At 48.6% G+C, this 23966-nt stretch overlaps 1 protein-coding gene across 1 annotated transcript in view; it reads right to left on the bottom strand.

Annotated features, from left to right (window-relative positions):
* RAB22A (RAB22A, member RAS oncogene family) overlaps nucleotides 1-20065 on the bottom strand; it is a 41575-nt gene extending 21510 nt beyond the window's left edge. The window contains exons 1-2 of the mRNA XM_037059970.1: nucleotides 19757-20065; nucleotides 18731-18810 (exon numbers count right to left, since the gene is read on the bottom strand). Of these exons, the coding sequence (XP_036915865.1) occupies nucleotides 18731-18810; nucleotides 19757-19792 (116 nt within the window). The 5' untranslated portion in view covers nucleotides 19793-20065. The remainder of the gene's footprint in view (nucleotides 1-18730; nucleotides 18811-19756) is intronic.
* Between the last annotated feature and the right edge of the window lie 3901 nt (nucleotides 20066-23966).

The following is a 23966-nucleotide window of genomic DNA, read 5'->3' as shown; positions in this document are numbered from 1 at the left end:
CTTGAACTCGTCCTTTAACCCCCGTCCCGTAAGCTGCCGAGAGCCATGGGCTCAGGCCTCCCTCTGCCGCCCACTCATGCTGGGGTGCACCACCGATGGCTTCTTCCCCAGGTTCAGGGCCATCCCAAGCAAATCCTTTCATCATTTCTACATTCTGTCATTGTAACAACTTTCAGGAAAATATTTAATATCACAAAAATATTTCTTTGAATATAAAGTTTAACAACAAACAGTCTGGCCTCCTCTCTCCCAAGCTTGTCAAGAACAGCATAACATGCAACCTCACACGGCGTCCACGAGAAAACCAGCAGTGTGGACAGGAAACCTGCTGCCCCAACGGGGTGCTCACCGAGGTCGGGGCCCCTCCCTGGGGGCTTGGTGGGGCGTGGCTGCTCATCCGGCAATCACCGCTCTGCACTGGTTGCTCTATGCCCTCAAATGCAAGGCCTGCTAGCTGACCGCAGCACTGCCAGGCAGGCCAGGGGAGGAGCACCCCATGCATCCCTGCCCCCAGGGGGCTCCAGTGGGAGGACTGGCCTGGTGGACAGCTCATGACAAGGCAGGCAGGTCTTCGGGGAGATGCCCACGGTGTGTAGAGGGAGCGTGCAGGTGGGCCCAGGTCTGCGTCCCCAGAGAGTGGCAGCAGTGGCAGGTGGAGGAGGCTGAAGGACCATGCCCCTCCACAGGTGCACATGCCTGACCCGAGGACCCAGACCGCATGGCCTTCCGTGGCAAACAGGAGCCTGCAGATGTCACCAGCCTGAGGATCTTGCAATGGGGAGAGAGCCTGAACTACCCAGTTAGGCCCAGCGTAACCCACAAGGGTCCTCAGGGGAGGGATGAGGAGTGGTGGGAACCAGGGAGGTGGCGTGAGATGGCGTGGGGACTGCATGGGTGTGGCCTGAAGGCAAGTGCACGGGCCATCGGCTGAGGCAGCCGGGAGAAGCTGGGTGAGGCAAGGAGATACATCCTCCCCCAGAGCCTCGGGGAGGCGCCAGCTCCATCAAGCCCTCGACTTAAGCCAGTGAAAGTGGTTTCAGACTCGACTTCCACAGTGACATCACAGTAAGTGCATGTCCTCGTGAGCCATTGAAGGTGTTGTAGTAAGTTGTTACGGCAGCAATAGAAACCTGATACGCTATGGAGGGCTTCAGAGGAGAGCTCGGGAGGGAGCAGATGGGGACAGGACACAGGTTTCATGGACTAGTTTTCTTTGTCCTAACAAACCATAAATACCTAGCCATGTAAACTTAAAATGTTCACCTGTGTACCAGCTGAAGTCCCCTCACAGGCGATGATTGGGAAAGACAGCCGCAGGGGAAGGGGAACCAGTGAGGGGAGGAAGGGCAACGTTACCATACCCGTTCTGGAGATGGGTTCTGGAAGCAGGCAACAGACCCTAACTTACGGGCCCCTCTGCTAAATACTGGGCCCTCAGCAAACCATCCATGAGTGAGACGAGTCTTTTCTTAAATTCTCACCCAAGGATATGCTGATTAATTTTAGAGAGGAAGGGAGAGAGGGCGAGTGAGTGCGAGACACATCATGTGAGAAACACCCACACCAGCTGCCTCCTGTACGCACCCCAGCTGGGGATCAAACCCGAAACCTAGGCATGTGCCCTGCCCAAGAATCATACCCGCAACCTTTTGGCACATGAGACAGCACTCTAACCACCTGATCTGCGGGGCCAGGGCTGGGTCTCCGTTTCTAAGGACAGGACAGGGCACCGAATGGGGAGAAAGGCAGGGAAGCACACTGGGAGGCCCCACAAGGGCCCCGGGGAAGGACGCGGCAGGCCTGAAGAACAGAAGGGGCCTCTGAGGCGCACACACTGGGGCCGGGGGTGTTGCGGGTGTGAGGGTATGGGGACTTCTACAAGTCCAAGGCGGGCCTCTGTCTGCGCAGGCAACTGCATGTCTCATGAGCTATTTCCGTCGGTTCCAAATTATAACCGGACTCATTAATGTTCTGAATAGGTGATGATTAACATGCCTTATTACCTGAAATGCTCCAAACGGGCACACGTTGAAACGCCTTTCCTCCCCCCTCACCTCACCATTCCGTTCCTCACCCTGGAGACTGACCTTTTAGTTTCTTGGGCTTCCTCTCAGAAACACTTCGGGTTCGTATAAGCGCACTCCGCAGCTTCCCCTGCATCCATCCGCCTTCATTTATTTTTAACACAGGTGGTAGCACTTACTACGTATCTATGATTTTTTTTCACTCTGTACTACACCCAGGAGATCATCCAAGAGAAGCGTATAAAGTTTTTTCCTTTATCATTTCATACGGAAGGGCTGTGCGGCAATTTATAGGATCAGAGCCTACTACTCCACAACGCTGCGGCCGTTAACTCTGTACACTTACTAGCCTCGGGGTTTGGAGCCTCCCTTGCCGGAGGGCACAGCCCTGGAAGCAGAGGTGCCGAGCCGCGGGGTGCGAGGCAGGAGCACACTGACGGGTGCGCGGCCTCGCACCCCAGCCCCGCCGCTATGTGCGCCGCTGGGCAAGCCCACTCACCTCTTTGCCTCTGTTCTCTCACTTAAAAACCAGGAGTAACTTCAACAGCTATAACACAGGGCTTTAAAAATATTATATATATTTGTAGAAGTATAATTAACATACAAAGAGGTGCACAGTGTAAGTTTTCAGTTCAGCAAGTTCTGACATTTTCTATTCCTGTGTAACTCCTGCTCCCCCCCCAAAAAAAAGAACATTTGTATAACCCACAAAGGTCCCCTAGTGCCCATTTCCAATTAATTCTTGTACCTACCCCAGGTGAACTGCCCCCTTTTTAAGTCTCCACCAGAGGACATTTTTTTTTTTCATTGCTTTTAGAGAGAAGAAGGGAGGGGGAAAGGAGAGGGAGAGAGAGGGAGAAAAACGAATGTGCCAACTGGAAACCGAACCCATAACTTGGGTACGTGCCCCAACCGGGAATTGAACCCGCAACCTTTCAGTCTACAAGATGACGCTCCAACCAACTGAGCCACACTGGCCAGGGTATACCTTTTTGCCTTCTACTTCAGGGATCAGTCTTCACTATCTCTGGATTTCATGGAAGTGAAACCGGAACACATGTATTCTGTTGTGTCTAGCCTCTTCCACGGAAGAGCGTTTTCGAAACCTATGCATACAGAGGTGGGCAGAGGGAGGCCCACAGCTGTTTGCACGGGAAACAACACGACACTAAACAACAGCACGGGGCCCGCTGCTCCGCACACTCACTGCTGCAGACCACTTCCGCCCAGCCCTGAGCGTGGCAGTCCTCTGACCTCGCCCATCCTTCCGGCGACGGTGTCTGGGTGGCTTAAGTTCTGGTTATTACACATAAGGCTGGAGCACGCACTCTCTCCCAAGTCTTCCTGTGAACATTTTCATCTCTCTCGGGCAGACACCTAAGGGCGCGGTCGCTGTGTCACAGGAGAGCTGTCAGCTTAACCTGATTTGAAGAGGCCTCCAAAGTGGTTCATCAGTTTACACTCCCTCCGGAAATGTTTCAAGTTCTAATTCTCACCAACATTTTGGTTGTCATTATTTAATTTTAGCCCTGTCCTAAGAACAAGGCATGGATGTTTCACCCTATACTGGAGGGTCTAGCCAAGACAATAAGGCCAAAAAAATAAGGCCCAAAACGGGCAAAAACATGGGTAAAGACTGGTTTGGGGTAAAGGCAGCAGGAGGTGTTAGCAGAGACTGCCGGGGTGAACAGAGACCCAAACCAAGGAAGCTGATCTAGGTTTTGTCTCCCCAGGGAGGAGCCTGGTAGTAGGGCTGGGTCTGTGTGTCTGGGGAAACATGTGGAGCGGGGCTTGGCCTCCGTCACCTCCGCTGCTGCGGCGCGGGGGCCACAGGCAGTGTGCACACCGGCTGTAACAACCGGCCCCGGCCCCGGCCCCGGGGCTGCAGGTTGTTGGGCCCCAGCCCAGAGCCCCCTGTCATCTGTGACACGCTTCAGTAAACAACACATGGACTACAGCGACCACCAACTATGTGGACGAGGGGATGGGCAACGTGGCCATCAAGCCACCAGACAATGAAGAAAATGCAGGTGATCCTAGGAACAGATAGTTTCTCAGACTGATATTTTAATTTTTAGATATTCATTTGATCTTTTGGAGAGGGGACAGGAGGGAGAGAGAGGGGGAGAGAAACACCAACGTGCAAGAGAAACACCGATGGGCTGCTTCTCGCACACCCCCAACCAGGGACCTGGACACAACCGGGGCATGTACAGACTGGGAATTGACCCGGCGACCTTTTGGTTCACAGGCCGGCACTCACTCCACTGAGCCACACCAACCTGGGTTGTTTTCAACTTTTCTTATGAAATTTTTCACTTATACACAAAGTAGTCTCCATTATTCAACTCCAATAATCATCTACTTTCCACTCTGTTTTTGTATTAGAAGTGAACTTTAAAATAACTACGCCTAGTAAGTTTCAGAGAATGAAAACTAATACTAACAATTTCAGCAGAGAAAAAGAAACCAAAGCAAACAAAACCTATTGGGTGTTTCAGAACTTCAGAAAAATAATAACTGAGATCAGGAACTTGATGGATGGGTTACACTCAGACGAGAATGAGTTGGGAAATGACAAAAGGAATGAGTGAAGGGCTGGAACCAAATACTTAGACTGGAGCATGAGAAAAATGATGGAAATACAGAAAAGAGTATTCTGGGAAACAGAACAAGAAGTGATAGCGTTCGGAAGTACCGGCCGGAGAACGCGAGAAGAAACCACAGCCAAGGCAACATGGCGAGGGAGCGGTTAAGAATCGTCGACCCCGAGAGACCTCGAACCACAGCTTCGAGGAGCGCTGTGAGCCCAGTGGGATAAAGCCGGTGCCAACCTTGCCCGCACACACCGGAGAGCGCTCGGAGGCACCTAGCAGAAGTGGCATTGGCGTCAGGAGAGCAACATGGCCGACAGGATTTCAATAAAAATAGGTGGAGACAGGAGGAAATGGGATGCCTGTTTTCAAAGGTCTGAAAGACAGCACGGAGAATTAAGGATGCCATATCCAATGAACACAGACCTCAAAAAAGATTATGACCTGCCAAAAGAGCTAATATTAAAAACCGCTCGTGAAGATGAGCAACAAATGGCCCTTTCATGTATTGCTGGTGGGAATAAACACGTACATACAACCACCCCAGAAAACCAGATCCTCATGAAGTTAAACATGCCTCTGAACCCACGGCGGCAGTCAGCATGCAAGACAACCGACCCTAAGGGTCTTCACTCCTGGTACCTGAGGCCCTGTGCAGTCTCCGCCCCACCGTGAACAGGATGGCCGTTGTTGCCAACAGGCCAGAATGGAAACGACTGAGGCGGTCACAAAGACACCTAGCTCACATCGGGCCCCTTGGATTCCTCGTTGGGAGGAAGATGGCTCCCAGGTTGAGAAGATCCTCAAGAGCCTTAACCCAGGCGAGCTGCTCCTGAGCTCCTGACCCACAAAAACCGGGAGAGACAACCTGAGCCCCCGTGGTTTTAAGGGGCCCTATTAGACAACGGTGAATAAACATGCCGATTAACCAGAGATCCCACCCTCAGGTACATAGTCAAGAGTAACGTGTATGTGCCCACAAAAAGAACTGTATACAAATATTTACAGCAGCTTTATTCATAATAGTCAGCACTGGACTCCATTTAATCATCTATCAACAGGAAACTGGCACACAAATTGTGGTATACTCACAGAATGGAACACCAGCCATCAGTCAAAGGGACGAACTATACATACAAAACGTGGCTGAACACAAAAACAGTGTCCTGAGGAAGCGGCAGCAGCATAAACGAGTACACACGGCTCCATTTCATCGAGCTTACAACTACAGAAAGGGGGGCAGGTCGGTGAAGTGAGGGTGGCCGTACCGGAAGGGAGCGTTCAGTAGTGACGGCGAGGTTCTCTGTCGTGATGACACGGACACAAGTACCAGGTGAAAATTCACTGAACAAACTTTTTATTATATGCAAATGAAAGCTGAATTAAAAAGATGGTATTAAGACATCTGAAATCGGATAACTGAGTTCAAGAAGAGTATATTAAAAGAAAAACAAAAGAGTGTTCTCCAAAACACAGTAAATAATCCCAGATGAAAAGTCAGAAATGCAGGCAGAATATAAAGCGACAGAAAGAGTCAACACATGGAGGAAACTGACAGCAGTGCTGACCGCATAACAATAACATGTCCTGGGAGGTCCAAGGTACAAAATTAAAATGCACTAAAGAGCACAAAGGACGGGAGGCGGAGATACTGGATTTAAGATCCTTGCATTGTCAGAACGTGGTAAGAGTGACACCTTATATTAGACTTGAGTAAGTCAAAGATGCAAAGGATAATTTCTAGAGGAAACACTTAAAAAATAAAAGAATGTATAATTACCAAGGTAACAAATTGGTTTGGCAACATGGGATTAAAAAACAAAGTGCAATCCAAAAGAACACAGAACAGACCAGGCAGTTGAAAAGCAAAGTAGAAAGCAGTAGGTTTAGACACAAAGTCATCATTACACTGAAACGAAAATAATTACAAACTCAAATCAGAAGTCAAAGTTGGGGAGGGACAAGCCCGTTGTGGTGGTGGTAGCCCACCCAGAACAAAGCCTCACCTGCCTACGTGCAGACCTGCAGACCTACGGCAGAGAAACCAGTGCCTGACCCCCCCCCCTCCCCCGCAGGACAAGGCCCAGGCCACCAGCGCGGATGGCGAGGAGAAGCTGGGTCCTGGGAGGGATGGTGTTGCACAGGAGGGCCTGCAAACTTCCCTCCTGACTCCTCTCCAGACCTGAGGCCACTCCTGAACCACACACGATGGGCAGACCCCAAGGACAGCAACAGTAGAAGGCCGACAAGAGCTGGGTGGAGGTTCTAGTTGCTGCCGACTGCAGCAAAGGAAGAGTGGGGAGTTTGAATCCTGCCTGCTCACGGGGGGGCCCAGGGAACCCACTGAACGGAAACCCAGATAGGCCTTACCTCAGACATAAAGACAAGAACAAGGACTCTCCCAAGGGCTGGAGGCACTGCTCCAACGGAGCCATCCAACAAAGTGTAACAGCAAGCTTCTACACCTGCAGGGTGACCGGCCTATCCATAATCTGACTTCTCACTAAACAAAACCCTGCGCTCTTCACCAGAAGAGAATCTAACCTCTGCAATGTATCTTCTGCAGCATGCTGTACTGTAGAATAAGAAATTACTGATACGCAAGAAAATGACCCAAGGTCAAGAGAGAAAAAGGGTATACAGCAACAGACCCTGGGCTGATCCGGATGTTGGCATCAGCGGAAATGTACTTAAAAGTGCCTCTTACAAATATAATTAGGACTCACAGCAAAAGAGCCATATTGAGTGAACAGATGGGGAATCTAAGCATAAAACATAAAAAAGAACCAAATGTAAATGCTAGAATTAAAGACAACATCTGATGGAAAAAACACACTAGACGTGCAGAGCAGACAAAACAAGGGAGCGAGCAGTCGAGCCTGAAGGCAGAGCAACAGAAAGAACGTGATCCAGAGAACGGAGGAAAAAGATGGAAAAACCCCAAACGCCCGGGTCTCAGTCACCTGTGAGATAGTATCTAACAGTTTAACAAGTAGGCAATTGAAATCCCATAGGAGGAGCAAGAGAATGAATGGGGCAGACAAGCCATTGTAAGAAACAGTAACTGACGCCTCAGACAATAGAATCTCTGACCACAGAGACTAAGCAGACCCGGAGTACGCACCCACAGTGTTACAGTAATTCCTGAAAACCAAGGACAAAGGTGGACCTTAAAAGCAGCCAGACAATAAAAAGATACAGTGCAAAGATGCTAAAGATGATGATAGCTACTCAACGGAAACCACAGCACAGGAAAATTAATTTGAGACAGCTCAAAGAACAAAATGCAAAGCCAAAACTAAGAAGAACGCGTAGGAGAATGCCCGAGACCTTAGGGCAGGCAGAACTCACCTAGAGAGGACCAAAAAGGTATAAACCAAAAAGGACAGAACGGATAACACGGACTGCATTACAACGAACGCTTCTCTTCAACAGAAGACGCCTTGAGGACAAGGCAGAGGCGACACGCGGAGTGGAAGAAACATGCCTGCCAAAATACACGTGGTAAATGCAGCCGGTAAGAGGGCTGTACTTGTAAGATACAAAGAATTTCTACAAATCTGTAAGACACAAGACAAAAACCCCAAATACAAGTGGGCAAAAGACTTGAATAGTGACATCACAAAAGATATGTGAATGACAGGCCCATGCGAAGATGCTTACCATTATCGGTCATCTGGGAAACGCAGATTAAGACCCAATGAGACACTGTTTATACCCAACAGAATGACAAAAGTGAGAAAGACGGGCAAACTTGGGTGAGGATGGAGAATGTCTGGAATTCTATAGGTTGAAGGTGGGAGCATAACACGATACGACCACTTGGGCACTGTTTGGTGGCAACTTCTTTTGAAGTTATTTACATATTCACCTTCCCCATGAACTAGAAATTCTACTCCTAGTCATTTACTGAAATGAAATGAAGGCCCATGTCTACAGAAAGAGTTGTAAAACAATTTTCACTGCATCTACATTCATAATAGCCCAAAGCTGAAGATGACCTGGATATAACCAGGAGAATGGATAAAGCAATCGTTATCTATTCACATGAGAGAATATTATTCACCAACTTCTTAAAAAAGGCCCATGCTACATGCAACAGTATGGTTGAATCTCCAAAACACTGTTTTATAGAGAAGAAATGGAACGTCAAAGATGATATCCCGTAATATTTCATTTCTGTGAAATTCAAGAACAAATTAGTCTATAGGGACCGAGATCACTGCAGCAGCTGCTTCTGGGGAGTGGGGTTCCCATAAGGAACTTGCTGAGGTGATGGAAGTTTCTAGCAGTGGCCCAAGGGGGTACACTTTATCAAAACCAGACCCTAAGCTGCTTGTAAGACCCACCGAAATGATGAAGACACAGAAAGGCTACAGACAAAAGGGCGAGAAAGGGAGCACCGCTCAGACACTGGCCAGCGCAGACAGAGACTTCCCAGGGCGGCAGATCAGGCTCCGGCATCGGGTGGCCCCGGAGCTGAAGGACGCGATTCAGGGTGTTTGAGGGTCTTCGGAGTATTAGAGGGTCTGCGTCCTCAGTAAGAAAGACAGAAAGCTCTAACTTTGTAGACACTTAATGAAGCTACAAAAATCAACAAAGCAAAACTGAGAATGAAGAGGATAAACAGACAAATACACAACCGCAGTGGGAGGTCTGAACCCACTTCTCTCAGTAACTGAAGGATTCCGAGACCAAAAAACCACCCAGCAAGGGTTTCAGAAAAAGTAAACATGATTAATAAACTTAACCTAATTCCATTCATAGAACACGGCACCTAATTGTTACAGAGTGAACAATCTTTTCAAACACATATGGAACACTGACTAAAATCAACATGCTGGGCCACCTAGAAAATGCTGAGACTTTAAGGCATTTAAATCATATCAAATATCTTCTCTACTTCAATGTATTATGCTAGGAATCATGAACCAAGTTAACTAGAAAATGTCCCTATATTTGAGAACTGAGAAACAAACACCTCAATGAACTTGGATTGAAGATGAAATCACATTAGAAAACAAAATATTCTGAACTAAATGATAATGAAATTATGATATGTAAGAATTTGTTGGGTCCAGCAAAAGCCATGGTTAAAGTTTTAAAATATAAGGACTACAACTGAAAAGAATAAAGACCGGAAATCAGTGAGATAATCATGTATATCAATGTCAGAAAGAGAACAGGACATAACAGTAAATCAGAGCGGAAACTAGTGAAACAGAGAGTACACATGCGCTGGAGTCGATCGAAGGCAAAACTAATGTCAGAAATGTGGGGACTTCTGGCCAAGATGGAGGTGCAGGTGGACACACTTTGCCTCCTCACACAATCAAAGGACAACAAATATAAAAACAAAATGCAAGCAGAACTCCAGAAAAATTGAACTATATGGAAGTCCAACAACCAAGGAGCTAAAGAAGAAACATTGGTCGAAACCAGGGCACAACGCAGTGCGGTGGGTCACCCCGCCTAGGTGAACACCTAAGGCTCCACCTCTTACTACGTGGCAGGAGCGCCGAGACAAAACGATATGGCTGAAATTAAAGAACAAATCAAAGCTCAAGAAAAAATACAAACAAGCAATGAAAAGTTAGCCAACTTAACAGATGTACAGTTCAAAACACTGGTAATCAGGATTCTCACAGAAATGGTTGAGAATAGTCACAAAATAGAGGAAAAAGTGGAGGCTATGTAAAGTGAAATAAAGGAAAATGTACAGGGAGCAAACAACAGTGATGGGAAGGAAACCAGGACTCAAATCAACGATTTGTAGCAGCAGAAGAAATAAGCATTCAAGCTGAACAGAATAAAGAAACAAGAATTCTAAAAACTGAGGAGAGGCCTAGAAAACTCAGGAATGACTTTAGCATTCCAACATCCAAATCACAGGGGTGCCAGAAGGAGAAGAGGAAGAGCAAGAAATTGAAAACTTATTTGCAAACACAATGAATGAGAACTTCCCTAATCTGGAGAAGGAAATAGACTGCCAGTGAGTCCAGGAAGCTCAGAGTCCCAAAGAAGTTGGACATAGGGAAGCACACACCAAGGCACATCCTAGTTATATTATTCAAGACTAAAGATAAGAAAAGAATCCTAAAAGCAGCAAGAGAAAGGGAGACAGTTACCTACAAAGGAGTTCCCATAAGAATGTCAGCTGATTTCTCAAAAGAGACCTTATAGGCAAGAAGGGGCTGGGAAGAAGTATTCCAAGTCATGAAAGGCAAGGACCTGCACCCAAGATTACCCAGCAAAGCTATCATTTAGAATGGGAGGGCAGATAAAGTGCTCCCCAGATAAGGTCAAGTTAAAGAAGTTCGTCATCACCAAGCCCTTCTTGTATGAAATGTTAAAGGGACTTATTTAAAAAATAGAAGGTGATAAAAAATATGAACAGTAAAATGACAACAAATACAACTGTCAACAACAGAACCTATAAAAAAACCAACCCCCCCAAAGCAAACTAGAACAGGAACAGAACTACAGAAATGGAGATCACATGGAGGGTTATCAGTGGGGAGAGGGGAGAATGGGGGAAAAGGTACAGGGAATAAGAAGCATAAATGGTAGGTACAAAATAGACAGCAGAAGGTTAGGAATAGTATGGGAAATGGAGAAGCCAAGGAACTTATATGCATGACATGGACATGAACTAAGGTGGGAATTGCTGGTGGGAGGGGGTGTGCAGGGCAGAGGGGGAAAAAGGGAGAAAAAAATGGGACAGTTGTAATAGCATAATCAACAACAACAAGAACAAAAAAAATATATATATATATATTTTTAAGATTTTATTTATTTACCTTTAGAGGGGAAGGGAAGGAGAGAAACATCAATGTATGGTTGCCTCTCGCGAGTTCCCTGCTGGGAACTGGCCTGCAACCCAGGCATGTGCCCTGACTGGGAATCGAACCGCAGTCGTGTGGTTCGCAGGCCCACGCTCAATCCACTGAGCTACACCAGCCAGGAACAAAATATATTTTTTAAAAAAGGAGATGTAAAAGGGTTATCAGCATGGAATCTCAATGTCTTTATGCCAACAAATAGGAAAATGTGTATGAGTCACAATTCCTTAAAAAATTAAACAAAACCCCACAATCAAAACCAGTACAAGAAGAGAACATCTGAATCTGAATACTCTTACAACTTTCTCAAAGAAACTGACTGCACAAACCTGCTCACATGGTCCAGATGGCATCACCGCTGCCTTTGCTGCTACTCACTGACGGAGGACATCAGTGCGGTTTTACACAAACTCTTCCCAACTAGTGTGATGAGGCAAGCAGAACTCAGGGAGCAGACCTGCCGTGCACACCACAGAAAGGAGCAGTACGCAACAACCTCACTCACACACACACACTAACACCCTAAAAATCACAGCACACCAAAGCCAGCAATATAAATACATTCATAAGAACTCGTCACGATCTCACTGGATTTATCCCACAAAAACACAACAATGTAATTTATGAAATTAACAGCATGAAAAAGAATAACGTGTTTAACCCAATAGATGTAGAAAATTCTTTTGATAAAACCATTAATCATGCAAAAAAATACTCCAGCAAATGAAAAGAAGGACACTTCCGTAACGTGGTAAGGGGTAGGGAGGAAAACACACAACACGCGAACTTAATGGTATGAGAGTGAAAGTGTCCGCGCTAAGAACAGACTAAGACGAGAGTACCCAGTACCACCATTTCTACTCAACACTGTCCTGGAGACCACACCCGATTCGAGAAAATATGAAATAAAAAGTTTAAAAAGCCAATAAGGTAAGAGGTAAAAATACAGCACAAAGCATTAATCCCTTGGAGTAAATCTAATAAGAGACGCGCAGGTCCACTACACAGAGCAGAAGAAAACGCTGAAAGAAAATGAAGAAGCCTAACGACTGAGAGCGCACAGAAGACTCGGTATCGTAAAGGTGTCACTTCTGTCCGAACCAATCTACAAGCTCAGCGGGAGGCCCGTCAGACGTAAAGTGGGAGGAGCTGTGTGTGCACACAGAGAGCACTTTAAATGGGCGTGTGTGAGTGCCACAGGCCAAGAACAGCGCAGGCATTCTTGAAGAATAACACGGGGGACTCACATCACTGGTCACCGGGTCTATTACAAAGACACGGAACCTGAGAAGCTGTGACACAGCTACGAGGACAGAGAAAAAGGACTAATGGTGTCTTTACGAGATCACCGACTGAGGAATAGAAAGTGTCTGCGGATTTTAGAAGACGCAGAAGTCAAACGTGGCGGCAGCAGCACGAAGGACCAGGGGAGGGAAATCAAAGCTCGCCTCGGCGCCACCTGAAGGCGCCACCTGAAAGCAGACGGACAGGGAGCACACTGCCCGCTCAGCGTGGCTGCCAGCACGACAAGGCAGAGAGGCAGTGCCAACACGCCAGCAGTGGAGACGAAATGGAAGCACTAACCTGGAGCGATCAAAATACAGTAAGAGGGTGGATTCGATCACACCATATTGATAGCCATGATACATGAAAACGGCCTAAACTAGTACTGTCCAACAGAGCTTTCTACAGGGAGGGCTCTTCTGAAAAGTAGTCTGTGTGACCGAAGGAATGAACATCAAGATTTAACTTACACTCCATGAAGCCACACGTGTCTACCAGTAACCGTACTGAACAAGCGGTCTTCTACAGACTCCAATCAAAAGGCAGAGATGTCAGACTGTATCACAGCAGGACTCACGATGCGTCTGTAAGGAACTCACTTTGAATGTACAAAGGCAGTGAATGCAAATGGACGGGAAAACCAGCCCACCAGCGGAGGCTGAGGAGCCCGCGCTGAAGCGAGGACGAGGGGAATCCAGAATCGGGACCGCGAGAGAGTGAGACATTTCGTGATGGCGAAGGGGTCAAGTTACTGAGAAAAACACCACCACTGGGTGTGTATAGACATTCCGGTCAAGACGTGGGAGCTAAAATTGAGTCAACCGACAAGGGAAATAGACAAACCCTCAATTAGGGCTGAATTCCAAACACTTCTTTCCTGCGAGGAGCGGGTTTGGGGAGGACAGAAACAATGAAGCTGCTGTCAACCGAGGGGACCTGCTGCAGACTCACGGCCCACGCCCGTGACAACAGCGGGACACCTCTCCTGGTACACACGAGACAGCCACAAAACCACATTTAGGACACAAATGTCACAGGTAAGAGGTCTGAAATAATCGTGAGTACATTTGCTGGCCACAATGGATTTAAACTAGAAGCCAATAATTGATAAATTTCTGGAAAATCCCCAAATAACTGGAAGTTAGAAAACACATTTCTAAAAACACAAGTCAAAGATGTCACAAAGGAAATAAGAAATAATTTGAACTGAATGAAAATAAAAACACAACATATGAAAATCTGTGGAATTCACTTAAACCAGTACTTACAGGGAAATTTATAGTCCTAAATGCTCACATAAGAAAAAAGAGGCCTGAAAAATCAATATTCTAAACTTCCAGTTTAAAAAAAAAGAACAATTTGAGCCAAATAGAGAACAAAATATTAATAAAATAAAAAAGTGGCTCTTTGAGAAGACCATTAAAATTGATATATTTATAGTTGGACAGTTTCTAAAGACACTAAAAGGATAATAAAGTAATATTATAAACAGCTTTATTCCAACAGATTTTAAAAAACGGATACAGAGGGCACATTCCTCCAAGACACAAACCAACACAGAACACTTGGGAAGAAAGGACAGGCCTGCATCCATGAAAGAACATGAACCTGCAGGTACAATTTTTCAGACAAAGAAAACTCCTTGCTTAGATGGCTTCATTAGTGAATGATTCTAAATCTTTAAGGGAAACACAATACCAATTCTACATAAACTCTTCCAAAAAAGTAGGAGAGGAGGAGACACCTCTCATCTTTCAGGAGGCCCTGATGGCAAACCTAGAGAAAAATCTTGAAAACTGTAGCTCAACATACATCACGAATATGAAGGTAACAATCCTTAGGGAAATTTAGTACATTAAATCCAATAATGTATTAAAATAATGATAACCAAGTGGAATTTATCCTAGGAACACAACATTCATTTAATATTTCAGTGCTGATTGCTGTAATTCATTATTTTAGGACTAAAAAAGAGAAAGCACAAGAACAATTCAAAAGATGTTTAAAAACCCACCTGACAGAATTCAACACAATTCATAATACAAAATCTCGTTGTTTTAGGGCCAGAGAGGCACACCTACCACCAAATGGTAGGTACCCATAGAAAATCTACAGCCTGGCTGTCCCCTTAATGACAACGAACCGAACACGTTCCCCTCTTGAGATAGGGAATGAGGCAAGGTGTCTTCTCTTCCCACTTCTCAACAAAGTACTAGAGGTCCTAGCTAATGTAATAAGACAAGTCGAAGAAATAAAAGGCACATAGATTACAAAGGAGGAAGTAAAATTCTTGGTGATCCTTAACTGTTCCTTCATCCCAGCAACCAGAGGAGCGTGATGTGCTCCCACGAGTGGCCGAGGCTCACCACTGCAGGGACTTTCGGGGGCCGTGTCCTCCCTGGAACGTGTGTTGTGGGGAGAGGGGCCATGGGCATGTACACGTCTGGACACAGCTTCAGCTTTGAAACTCCCTGTTATGGGTGCACCTGTGGCCACCAGAGGACTAAGGGCCTCACGCAGGAGTATGAAGCCCGAGAGGCCCAACTGGGATGGAATAGAGAAAGGGGCGGCCGGGGATGAGGAAGCAGAGGCGGCTGAAGGAAGTCCCCACGGAGGCGAGAAGATAAGGAGAGTATGGTGCAGAGCAGACAGGAAATAGAGCACTTTGCACCTGAGAACCTCAACTCTTCTATCTGGGCCACCTCCCTCATTTACATTCCTGCCAGGCCCCTGTTGGCACTGGGTTTTCCAGCTTTGGAGGGGTTAAAAGCAGTACTTGAATCTTAACAAATAAACAGGCACTTACGCAAGGGACAGAGAGAAGCCCTGCACTCAGGAGCCAACAGCATGTAGGGAGCACACTGGTGTGGGAAGGGTATCACCTGGTGTGAGGGGGGGCGTGGAGGGGGCAGGTGAGCTGAGCCTGGGCCCACATTGGGACAGGTCTCTCTGCCCTGGTCCTGAGCAGGGACATCAGACTTGTTTTGAAGAGGCTCAGACAACAGAAGTGAGTGCCGACTGGAGTGATAGCCTGTGTGGCACGACGGTCCGGGCAAGGCAGGAAGAGGGCAGCCTGGGCCCAGCGACTGGGCACAACTGGCACGAACAGGCCTGGGGAAGTGGACTGGGAGGGCGGAGAGGGGTGAGGACAAATGCCACCTGATCACACTGCTCCTACCAACCACCAACACTCACTGCACACCTCCTGTGCACACCCAGTGTAACCAAATTCTCCCAACTGCCTCAGGTGGTGGGCACACTAGCACTGTCCTTACCTGCAACAGCGAGGCTCAGACAACTGCCTGGAAGCTCTCCCAGCTGGCACATGGCTGAGGCCCAGACTTAAGTCCTGGCAGGACAGTTCTTCGGGGCCTGTGCTCTCCCCCACTTGACACACTGGGCCCATTAGGGAAGGCCATGAGTGTGGAAGGGAGGGCAGGAGGAACAAGGTCCAGGTCACGCACTGCAGATACGGGCCTGGCCCTAAGGATGAAGGCTGGAGAAGATGACCTGGAGTCTGGCTACACGAGTGGAACAGAGCCGTGGGAGGACACGTGAGCAGACCAGCCTCGGGGAGACCGCCATGGACGGAGCACGTGGGAGGAGCAGCAGGAGAAAACAGTGAAGGGGCAGGGCCACTGACACAGAAGAGAACCAGGGAAGAGGTGGGTTCCATTCCCAGACGCCCTGTGACACGGAGGCCTCCTCTGACCTCCAGGGCCTGGGCCTGCTGCCTCTCCGGCCTGCTGCCTCTCCAGCCTCCAGGCCACCCTCTCAACTAGCCCTGCCCCCTGCTACTCATCACAGCCCTCAGCACCACCACCTAGTTAACTTCTGTTCTTCAAAAACTTTTCCCCCTAAAACTTTCTATTAAAGTATAATCCACTCATTTTTCAGTATTTAAATGTCAGGGCTTTCAAGTCCTCTATACCTTTACTAGTCCCCTTAAGAATCAGTCATTCCCTGGAGCCTAGGTAAGGCCCCTTAGAAAGTCGCTCACGCCACACTTCTTTGTAGCACAGGAAATAGTCCAATAAATCACTTCCTGTACACAGGTTACAGAATATGTCTCTCCTTGTAGGCCAGGTCCATGAAAGCAGGAACCAAGTTTATCTAAATCAGGGGTTGGCACATTTTCCCAAAAAGGGCCAAACACTAAATGTTTTCAGCTTTGTGGGCCTTAGTCATGAGTCTTTGATCCTGTCACTTACTGTAGCCCCAAAGCCGTGTAGACAATACGTGAATGAATGGGTGTGACTGTTTCAATAAAGCTTTATTTAGAAAAACTGGAAGTGGGCCAATGGACCACAGTTTGTTAATCCTGGGACTAAAAACCACCAGCAGCCAGTCTAGCATCTGGCATATGTGGCAGGCACGCAATGAATGAAGAAAGAGAAGAAAAGCCATTGGTCTTTGTAGTTAAAGGGAAATGGTGCTCAGGGAAGCTGGTTTTAGTGGCGGGGGAATGGGGGGTGGGGGGGCGGAGAATTGAGACAACAGCAGTCTGAAGACTGAGCAGCAGTTGAGGAAGTAGTCACTTCTCTTTCAAGGGCTCCACAATGTGGGCAGCAGGTTTGGGGAGCAGTACTGTCTCCCAGAAGCATGTGTGCAAGCTGCAACAGAGCGGCAGGGCCGGGGACAGAGTGGAGAGCTGGTAAGAGGGGAGGGAGCTGATAAGAGGGGAGTGGAGCTGCAGGGGTCAGGCATGGGGGGTTGGCTGTGAAGGAGGAAGACACTGGCTGAGGCTGAGGGAATAAGGAAAGGTGGAAGGAAATGAGGGGCGAGCCTTGAATTCCTCTTTGCTGTGAAGTAGGAGCCAAGGCTGTCTGGGGAGGAGACAAGACTTAGGCCAGGAACCCAGCACGCAGCAGACTGGGAGGGCCGGCAAGCAGGGGGTGGACGCCAGGGCAGGGCTTCGGGCACACGGGTGCCGGAAACACACCCTTTGTCTCTCCTCCCTTCTCTGAGGGAGCGCTTGGGTGCTTCAGAGCTGTATTTTCAGCTCTGCCTAGGTGTCTGGTGTGTCACTCACTGAGTCACAGGCACTAGCTGCTATCACTTCCTGTCACTTCACTTTCCCAAGCAGGCACCAACAGGTAGGCCCCAAGGAGGATGAGATCACCCTTTAAACACGTGGACAAACCCAGTTCTCTTCTGAAGGCCAGTGAAAGGCACCTTCATTTCAGAAAGTGAGTGGGGGTGTCATCTCCAGGCCTTCCAATTTGTATGTGTCTGCCGGGGGACACTTCTCTAAAGGCAGAACAGACTTTCTCTTTCAATGGAAGAAACCACTCGACTGGGGGGTTTGCAATAGAAATCGCGTAACAGCTCTTTGGTTTTATAAGCCGCATATAGTATTAAAACCTATAAAACATGACTCACAGAGAAAGTATTAATATTATGATATTCAAATACCCTGAAAAGTTTTTTTTGAGTGTCAAAAACCTACTATTGTCAATGCCACTTATCCAAAGAACCTAGACACCCTAAAAATCTTACATTTCAGCATTCGCTTATTAGTTCACTATTACTACTGGAGCAGGAAAGTGTGAGAAGGGCTTGGGACCCATTTCCCTACTTTTCAGGAAGAATGCAAACCACCTAAGCATCTTCTGGCTGACGTGCCTGGAAACACAGACCTGTTTTCACTTGCCTTCTTTTACGTGCAACTGCTACTGATACACGATTGGAATGGGTCCATTCCGATTATATATCATCTTCGTATATATAAATGAAGAAGACACATAAACATCTTTGTAGGTTTTGGATTTTAATTCCTATTTTCCTTTTGAGGTTTTCAGTCCTCACAAATCAAAAGATAATTTTCTTAAAACACAGCAAGCCTCAGAGTGCCCTTTCAAGTCCTTCCAGAAATGATGGGAACCGGTGTCTCTGCATTCGCTAATGTGTACCCCTGTGGCACGCTCTTTATTTGGAAGGCCTTTCAACACACTTTGAGATGTATACACAACAAACAATCTCTTACCCGATAGTTGGGTTGATGTTTGGGTCAAAACTGTCTTCCACGAACCGCCACACAATACTTGATTTACCCACACCCGTGTCCTGAAAGAGAATGAGGTGGTGAGTAAGACTCATCTGCCTGCAGACCTGAAAACTGCGCCGTGGGGTAAGTTCAGGACTTTAGAAAACTCATGTGGGATACATTTTAGAAGTTAAGGGATACAAAGGAGGTTTCCACAAAGATTCAGTGGGAGTCCTGAGATTTCGAACGTATTGTGGGAGAGGGGTTTCGCAGTTTTTAAGAAATGTTAGGACCTTTCGAAAGACTCAAAGTGCCTGCTTCGCGTTAACAGCGATAAACTCACTTGCTTCTTAACTGTGTAAAGTAAACTATGGACTCTTGATTTCCTTCTGGGCAGTCCCGGGCAGATTCCAGCCTCACCCTGCTTGGGAAGGGGACAGATTAGATCTAGGGATCCCTCGGGTCACCGAGCAGCCTCTCGGGCAGGGCGGCAACCCAAGACGCAGGCTCTGCCCTGGCATCGCCGCTCGGACCAGACAGGAAGCGGCAGCTTCTCCTAGTCTTGGGGTTTCCTCACTTAACCGCCCCGCCCCCCGAAAAGTAACTGCCAGAAGTGTCAGGGTGGACCTACAAGTTGAAAAACACCAAACAGACGGGGAAGGAGATGCATGTGCTTGAAGAAGCGAAGGAGCTGCTATGGGTTCTCCTCTGGGAGTACCTGGCCAACTCTATCTAGTGCCGCGATAGGAAACTTAACAGCTGTTTAGAACTCAGACAGAAGGGAGAGGCAGGGCGGGCTCGCTACCCCTCGGGGGCGGGGGAGAGACCTCGAGCTCCAGCAGAGACAGGGAGAGGGTCTCCCCTGGCCCGCAGGACCCTGAGCACCAGGGCAGCAGGGCGGGTCCGGGCAGGTAAGCGGCGTCCCGCGGGGGGCTGGGGGCAGGGGCGGACGGGACGCTGGCACGCTTGGATCCCGGCCCACCCGGCCTCCCGCGGGCCTCCCGCGGGCCTCCCGCCGCCACTTACCCCCAGCAGACACACTTTGAGCTCCCTCAGCGCCATGGCCCGGGAGCTTGGGCGCGGGCCTGCCGCGCCCGCCGCCGCCCTAAGTTGAGGAGGGACAGGCCAGGCCCAGTGCGGGCATTCCCCGGCGCCGCCCGGCCCAGCCCCCGGCCGCGGGGCACGTAGAGGCGGCGACCGCCTTTTCGCCGGCCCTCGGCTCGGCCCGTCCGCCGCCAGCCGCGTGAAGACCGTCTCAGTAGCCGTCCCGCGGCCTCCCGAGCGCCTCCGCCGCCGCCATCTTGGGACGCCGGCCGGGTCACCTGACCTCCCCGCCCACCACGGCAGCCACCTTCGCAGCGAGGGCGGGGCAGGCCGGCGCCGCGAGGCTCCAGCGAAGGCGCGGGCTCGCGGGCGGGGCTAGGAGCCCGAGGTCACGCCCCTGTCGCAGACCACGCCTCCAAGCCCATCCTAAGATGGCGGGTACGTGGGGCTGCGCTCCGGGGGCGCGGTTGCGGGACCCCTCCTTCTTAGCGGCGACCACCGGGCTCAGGGACCCCCGCCCAGCGCCGAACCCAGCTGCGGCAGCCCCCTCGTAGCTCCTGTGTCTCTTGGTTTTCAGAGATCCCCTTGAACTTTGTGGACTTGCAGGATGACTTAGAGGATTGTAAGTAACAGTTGGGGCGTCCCTGCCCCTCTCTGGGAGCGTCTCAGAATCCGGGGTGCATGGAGCGCAGGGCGGGGTGCTACAGGTGTGAGAAGGGCTTGAGACTCATTCTCCTACTTTTCAGGAAGAATGAAAACCATGTGAAAACTAGAGGAGCGGGATCCCCAACTGTCTTGATGCGCTGGTGGTGGTTCCTCCTCCCTGGGCGGGGCGGCGGAGGATGGGGAGCCCTCCCCTCCCGGGGTTAGGAGTTTGGTTGCTATGAAACTTATGACTTGCTGTCACTTTCTTTTTCTTCCTCCTCCTCCTGCGGCGGTGGCGGCCCGGGAGGGACCCCCACTTTTACGAGTACTGGGGAGTTGGGGAGGTCCCCCTCTCCGTGTGGCAAGCCGCAGAGTAGCACAGACTTCCCAGTGCCCTGGCACAAGCCCAGCGCCTTCTCTTGTCCCAGGCTGATCACTGGCGCCCACATTTCTCAGTGGGTCTCCTCCACAAGTCCTTACCTGTCCGCTCCTTTCCTGTCATTTGGAATCCCTTTAAGGGCAGATGGCCTGGGGAGATGTCACCCTGGAAGCGCAAATTCGCATTTGTGGCTGATGAAGCTTTCCGTTCCATCCCACGGACGTTTCTTGAGCACTTCCTTGTTTTGGACCCACCCAGATGAGCCAGAATCTGGGTGAGTTCTCGGGGAGCTCAGTGTCCAGGTGGAGAGCCCACTTGTAGGCAGAAAATGACCTGATTCCAGACGCTCTCTGATGCAAGGCACCTGTATGAAATACCGAACCAACTCACGTGAATGGAAGTCTCCCTGTGCGCTTCCCCTCCCCACCTACAAGTTTCCTGATCATAAGTGTTGGTGTTTATTGAAAACCCATCACAGGCGAGGCATAGTTTTAAAACATTTATGGATGTTATCTCTTTTAGGAGGGGCAACTTTTTGCAAATAGAATGGTCCCTGAAGGGGCGCTAAAGGCAATGGCTAGGAGCATGGGTCCCAGAATCAGAGGGTGAAGTCCTGTTCCCCTCCGATCCTCACTGGCCTCATCTGTAAAATGGGCATAATAGTGGTCCAGAAAGACCTTTGTGAAGGTTAAATTAATAAAAGGTTTAGTGTGATGCCTTACACATAAGAAATACTTGGTAAATATTAGCTGCCATTATTACTGTTATTCATGTGATTGTTATCCATATTTACTTGACACTGGTGACCCAGGTAGAGTGTACGACCAGGTTCACTGAGCTGAAATTTCATCCGATGAATATCCTCAAATGAAAGGATATTGATAAACAACAGAGAGTTGCTGTTAAGGCCCCTCTCACTCACAGATCTGATAAATGTCAGATCTATGGCTGGAAAAACCAATTTCTGGCTGTTATACCAAGGGGTAGCTTGGTAGATAACTTGGTAGATAGCTTGGTTATCTACCAAGCTACCCCTAAATGTAGTGTCTTAAACCAAAAGCATTTTATTATTCTGACATGCAGGGATTGACTGGGGGATACAGAAGCTTCACATGTTCCAGTTAAATTCTGAGTAGGTGAGAAGCTTTGCGTTGGCTTCACTCCCCTCCCTGGCTGTGGGCCAGGAGACGGGCAGGCGTCAGCCCCTGGGTCCTCCAGGTGCCTCTTTCACTGAGCTGGGTTTGTGGGGGTCGCTTTTCAGGGTTGGGCGGCTGCAGGCAATTGGACCGCTTTCCTGTAGCTGACTTCCTCCAGTCTTTTCTGTACACAGTGTGTATACAAAAAGGAAGTAAGAGATTTCACTGGAAAAATTATGATGATTTTACTCTGGCTCTATTTCAGCAAATACTGGGGTTTTGGGGGTTGTATTACTTTAAAGAGTGTTTAAAGATGGCCTTAAATACTCTTTAGCAGGCACCTGAAGACTTACCCTAGTAAGGAAGGGAACCTCTGCTGTGGCTCTGAACATACCCATGCCTCAGATAGGGCAGCTCTGCAAGCCTCCAGAGAGGGGCCTGTGGGGTGCTGTACCTCATGACCTTACAGAGCATAATTGCTCTAACAGCCATCAATAATTTCTGCTGCCCTTGGCTTGTCTTTACACCCTACTGTGCTGGTATCGGGAGGCATTATCCTGCCATGATTGGCAGCCGGAGCCCTGAGGTCCTGTGACCCACTTCCTGCCTTTAGCTGTGTGCGCTGGGGAGAGCACTCACTCACTCTGCTCAGTCTCTTCTTCTGGAAGGAGACGGGAGAGTAGGAGGTGACTCATTCTCAGGCTGATAGGAGTAGATGAGATAGTGCACATAAAACATTTTAGCCCAGGGACTGACTGGCACAATGAGCATTACATTCAGTGACTTCGTTATTATAATAATAATAATTATTATTATTTAAAAGATTTTATTTATTCATCTTTAGAGAGGAAGGGAAGGAGAGAGGGAGAGAAATATCAATGTATGGTTGCCTCTCATGAGTCCCCTGCTGAGAACTGGCCTGAGACCCAGGCATGTGCCCTGACTGGGAATCGAACCGTGATGGTGTGGTTCCCAGGCCTGTGCTCCATCCACTGAGCTACACTAGCCAGGGTTTGTTATTATTATTTTAATCATCATCATTATTGCTAGGCTTCCACATAATATTTTCTGATTCTGTGACAGCAGCTGCTACTCAGTGAGGTAGGTGGGGTTATTCCTATGTCACAAATGGTGAGACTGAGAGACAGGGCTTAAGTAAGTTGTCCCATGTGGCACGATTCACAAATGATAGAACTGGCCAGGGAATTCTGCTGTTCTGACTCTTTTTGTTTTAACCCACCACACAGACCTCAAAAATATTTTTAACTCCGTGGCAGGGGCAGGGGTGTTGCTTTGGGTTGTTCTAAGGCTGTTGTGATCCTTGGGTGGTTTTTGGTTGTTTTTGTGTGTGTGTGTGTGTGTTTTTGTTTTTGTTTTTTTGGTCTAAACGATGTGCTAGACGCTCCATCTAGGCTACAAATGGCTTTGGGCTGGGACCCAGGTCATCCTTTTTATAACCCAATGGTTGACATGATCTAGGTGTTCAATTAATGTTATTGGTGACAGTAACCGATGAGAAAGCTTATCTGATTTACTTTGTGGTTCTTGATTAAATTTGGCTAACTTCAAAAAGAAGCCTTAATGAATGCATGCCTCGTTTCTTTAAATCATTCCAAGTCTTCGGGCCATCGCAACTCAGAAAAGATTTAATTTTAGAGAATTAGCTTGCTAAGCAATCTAACTTCCTCCTCTTAAGAGCAGAAAGTGTGGGGATGGCCTGGTACATTGATCCTGCTGGCGGATTGCATGTAGATGGTGAGCTGTGTGCATCTTCGCCGAAGGGGTTTAAAGGCCTGTGGCCGTCTGGGTGCTCTTGGTACGTGGACCCTGAAGAGGTATTCTTGGTAAGATTTGCTCGGCCAGTTAGAATTAAGTGTGTGTCAGTGGTGGGGGACAGAAAATGAGGGGAACCTGTTAGAGATACAAAGATACAAAGAGACCAAGAGACCTGGCAACAAAGTGCGGTATGTGGTCAAATTTGGATCCCCAGTGAGACAAACCCGTCGAGGGAAGCTCAGCCTCTCTGGACTGG

This window comes from Sturnira hondurensis, unplaced genomic scaffold (genome assembly GCF_014824575.4).
Source record: "Sturnira hondurensis isolate 20B ecotype Veracruz unplaced genomic scaffold, ASM1482457v3 Scaffold0011378, whole genome shotgun sequence".
In the NCBI taxonomy this organism is placed as follows: domain Eukaryota; kingdom Metazoa; phylum Chordata; class Mammalia; order Chiroptera; family Phyllostomidae; genus Sturnira; species Sturnira hondurensis.
Note: the sequence above shows the minus strand (reverse complement) of the source record. Positions and strands in the feature narration are given on the sequence as shown.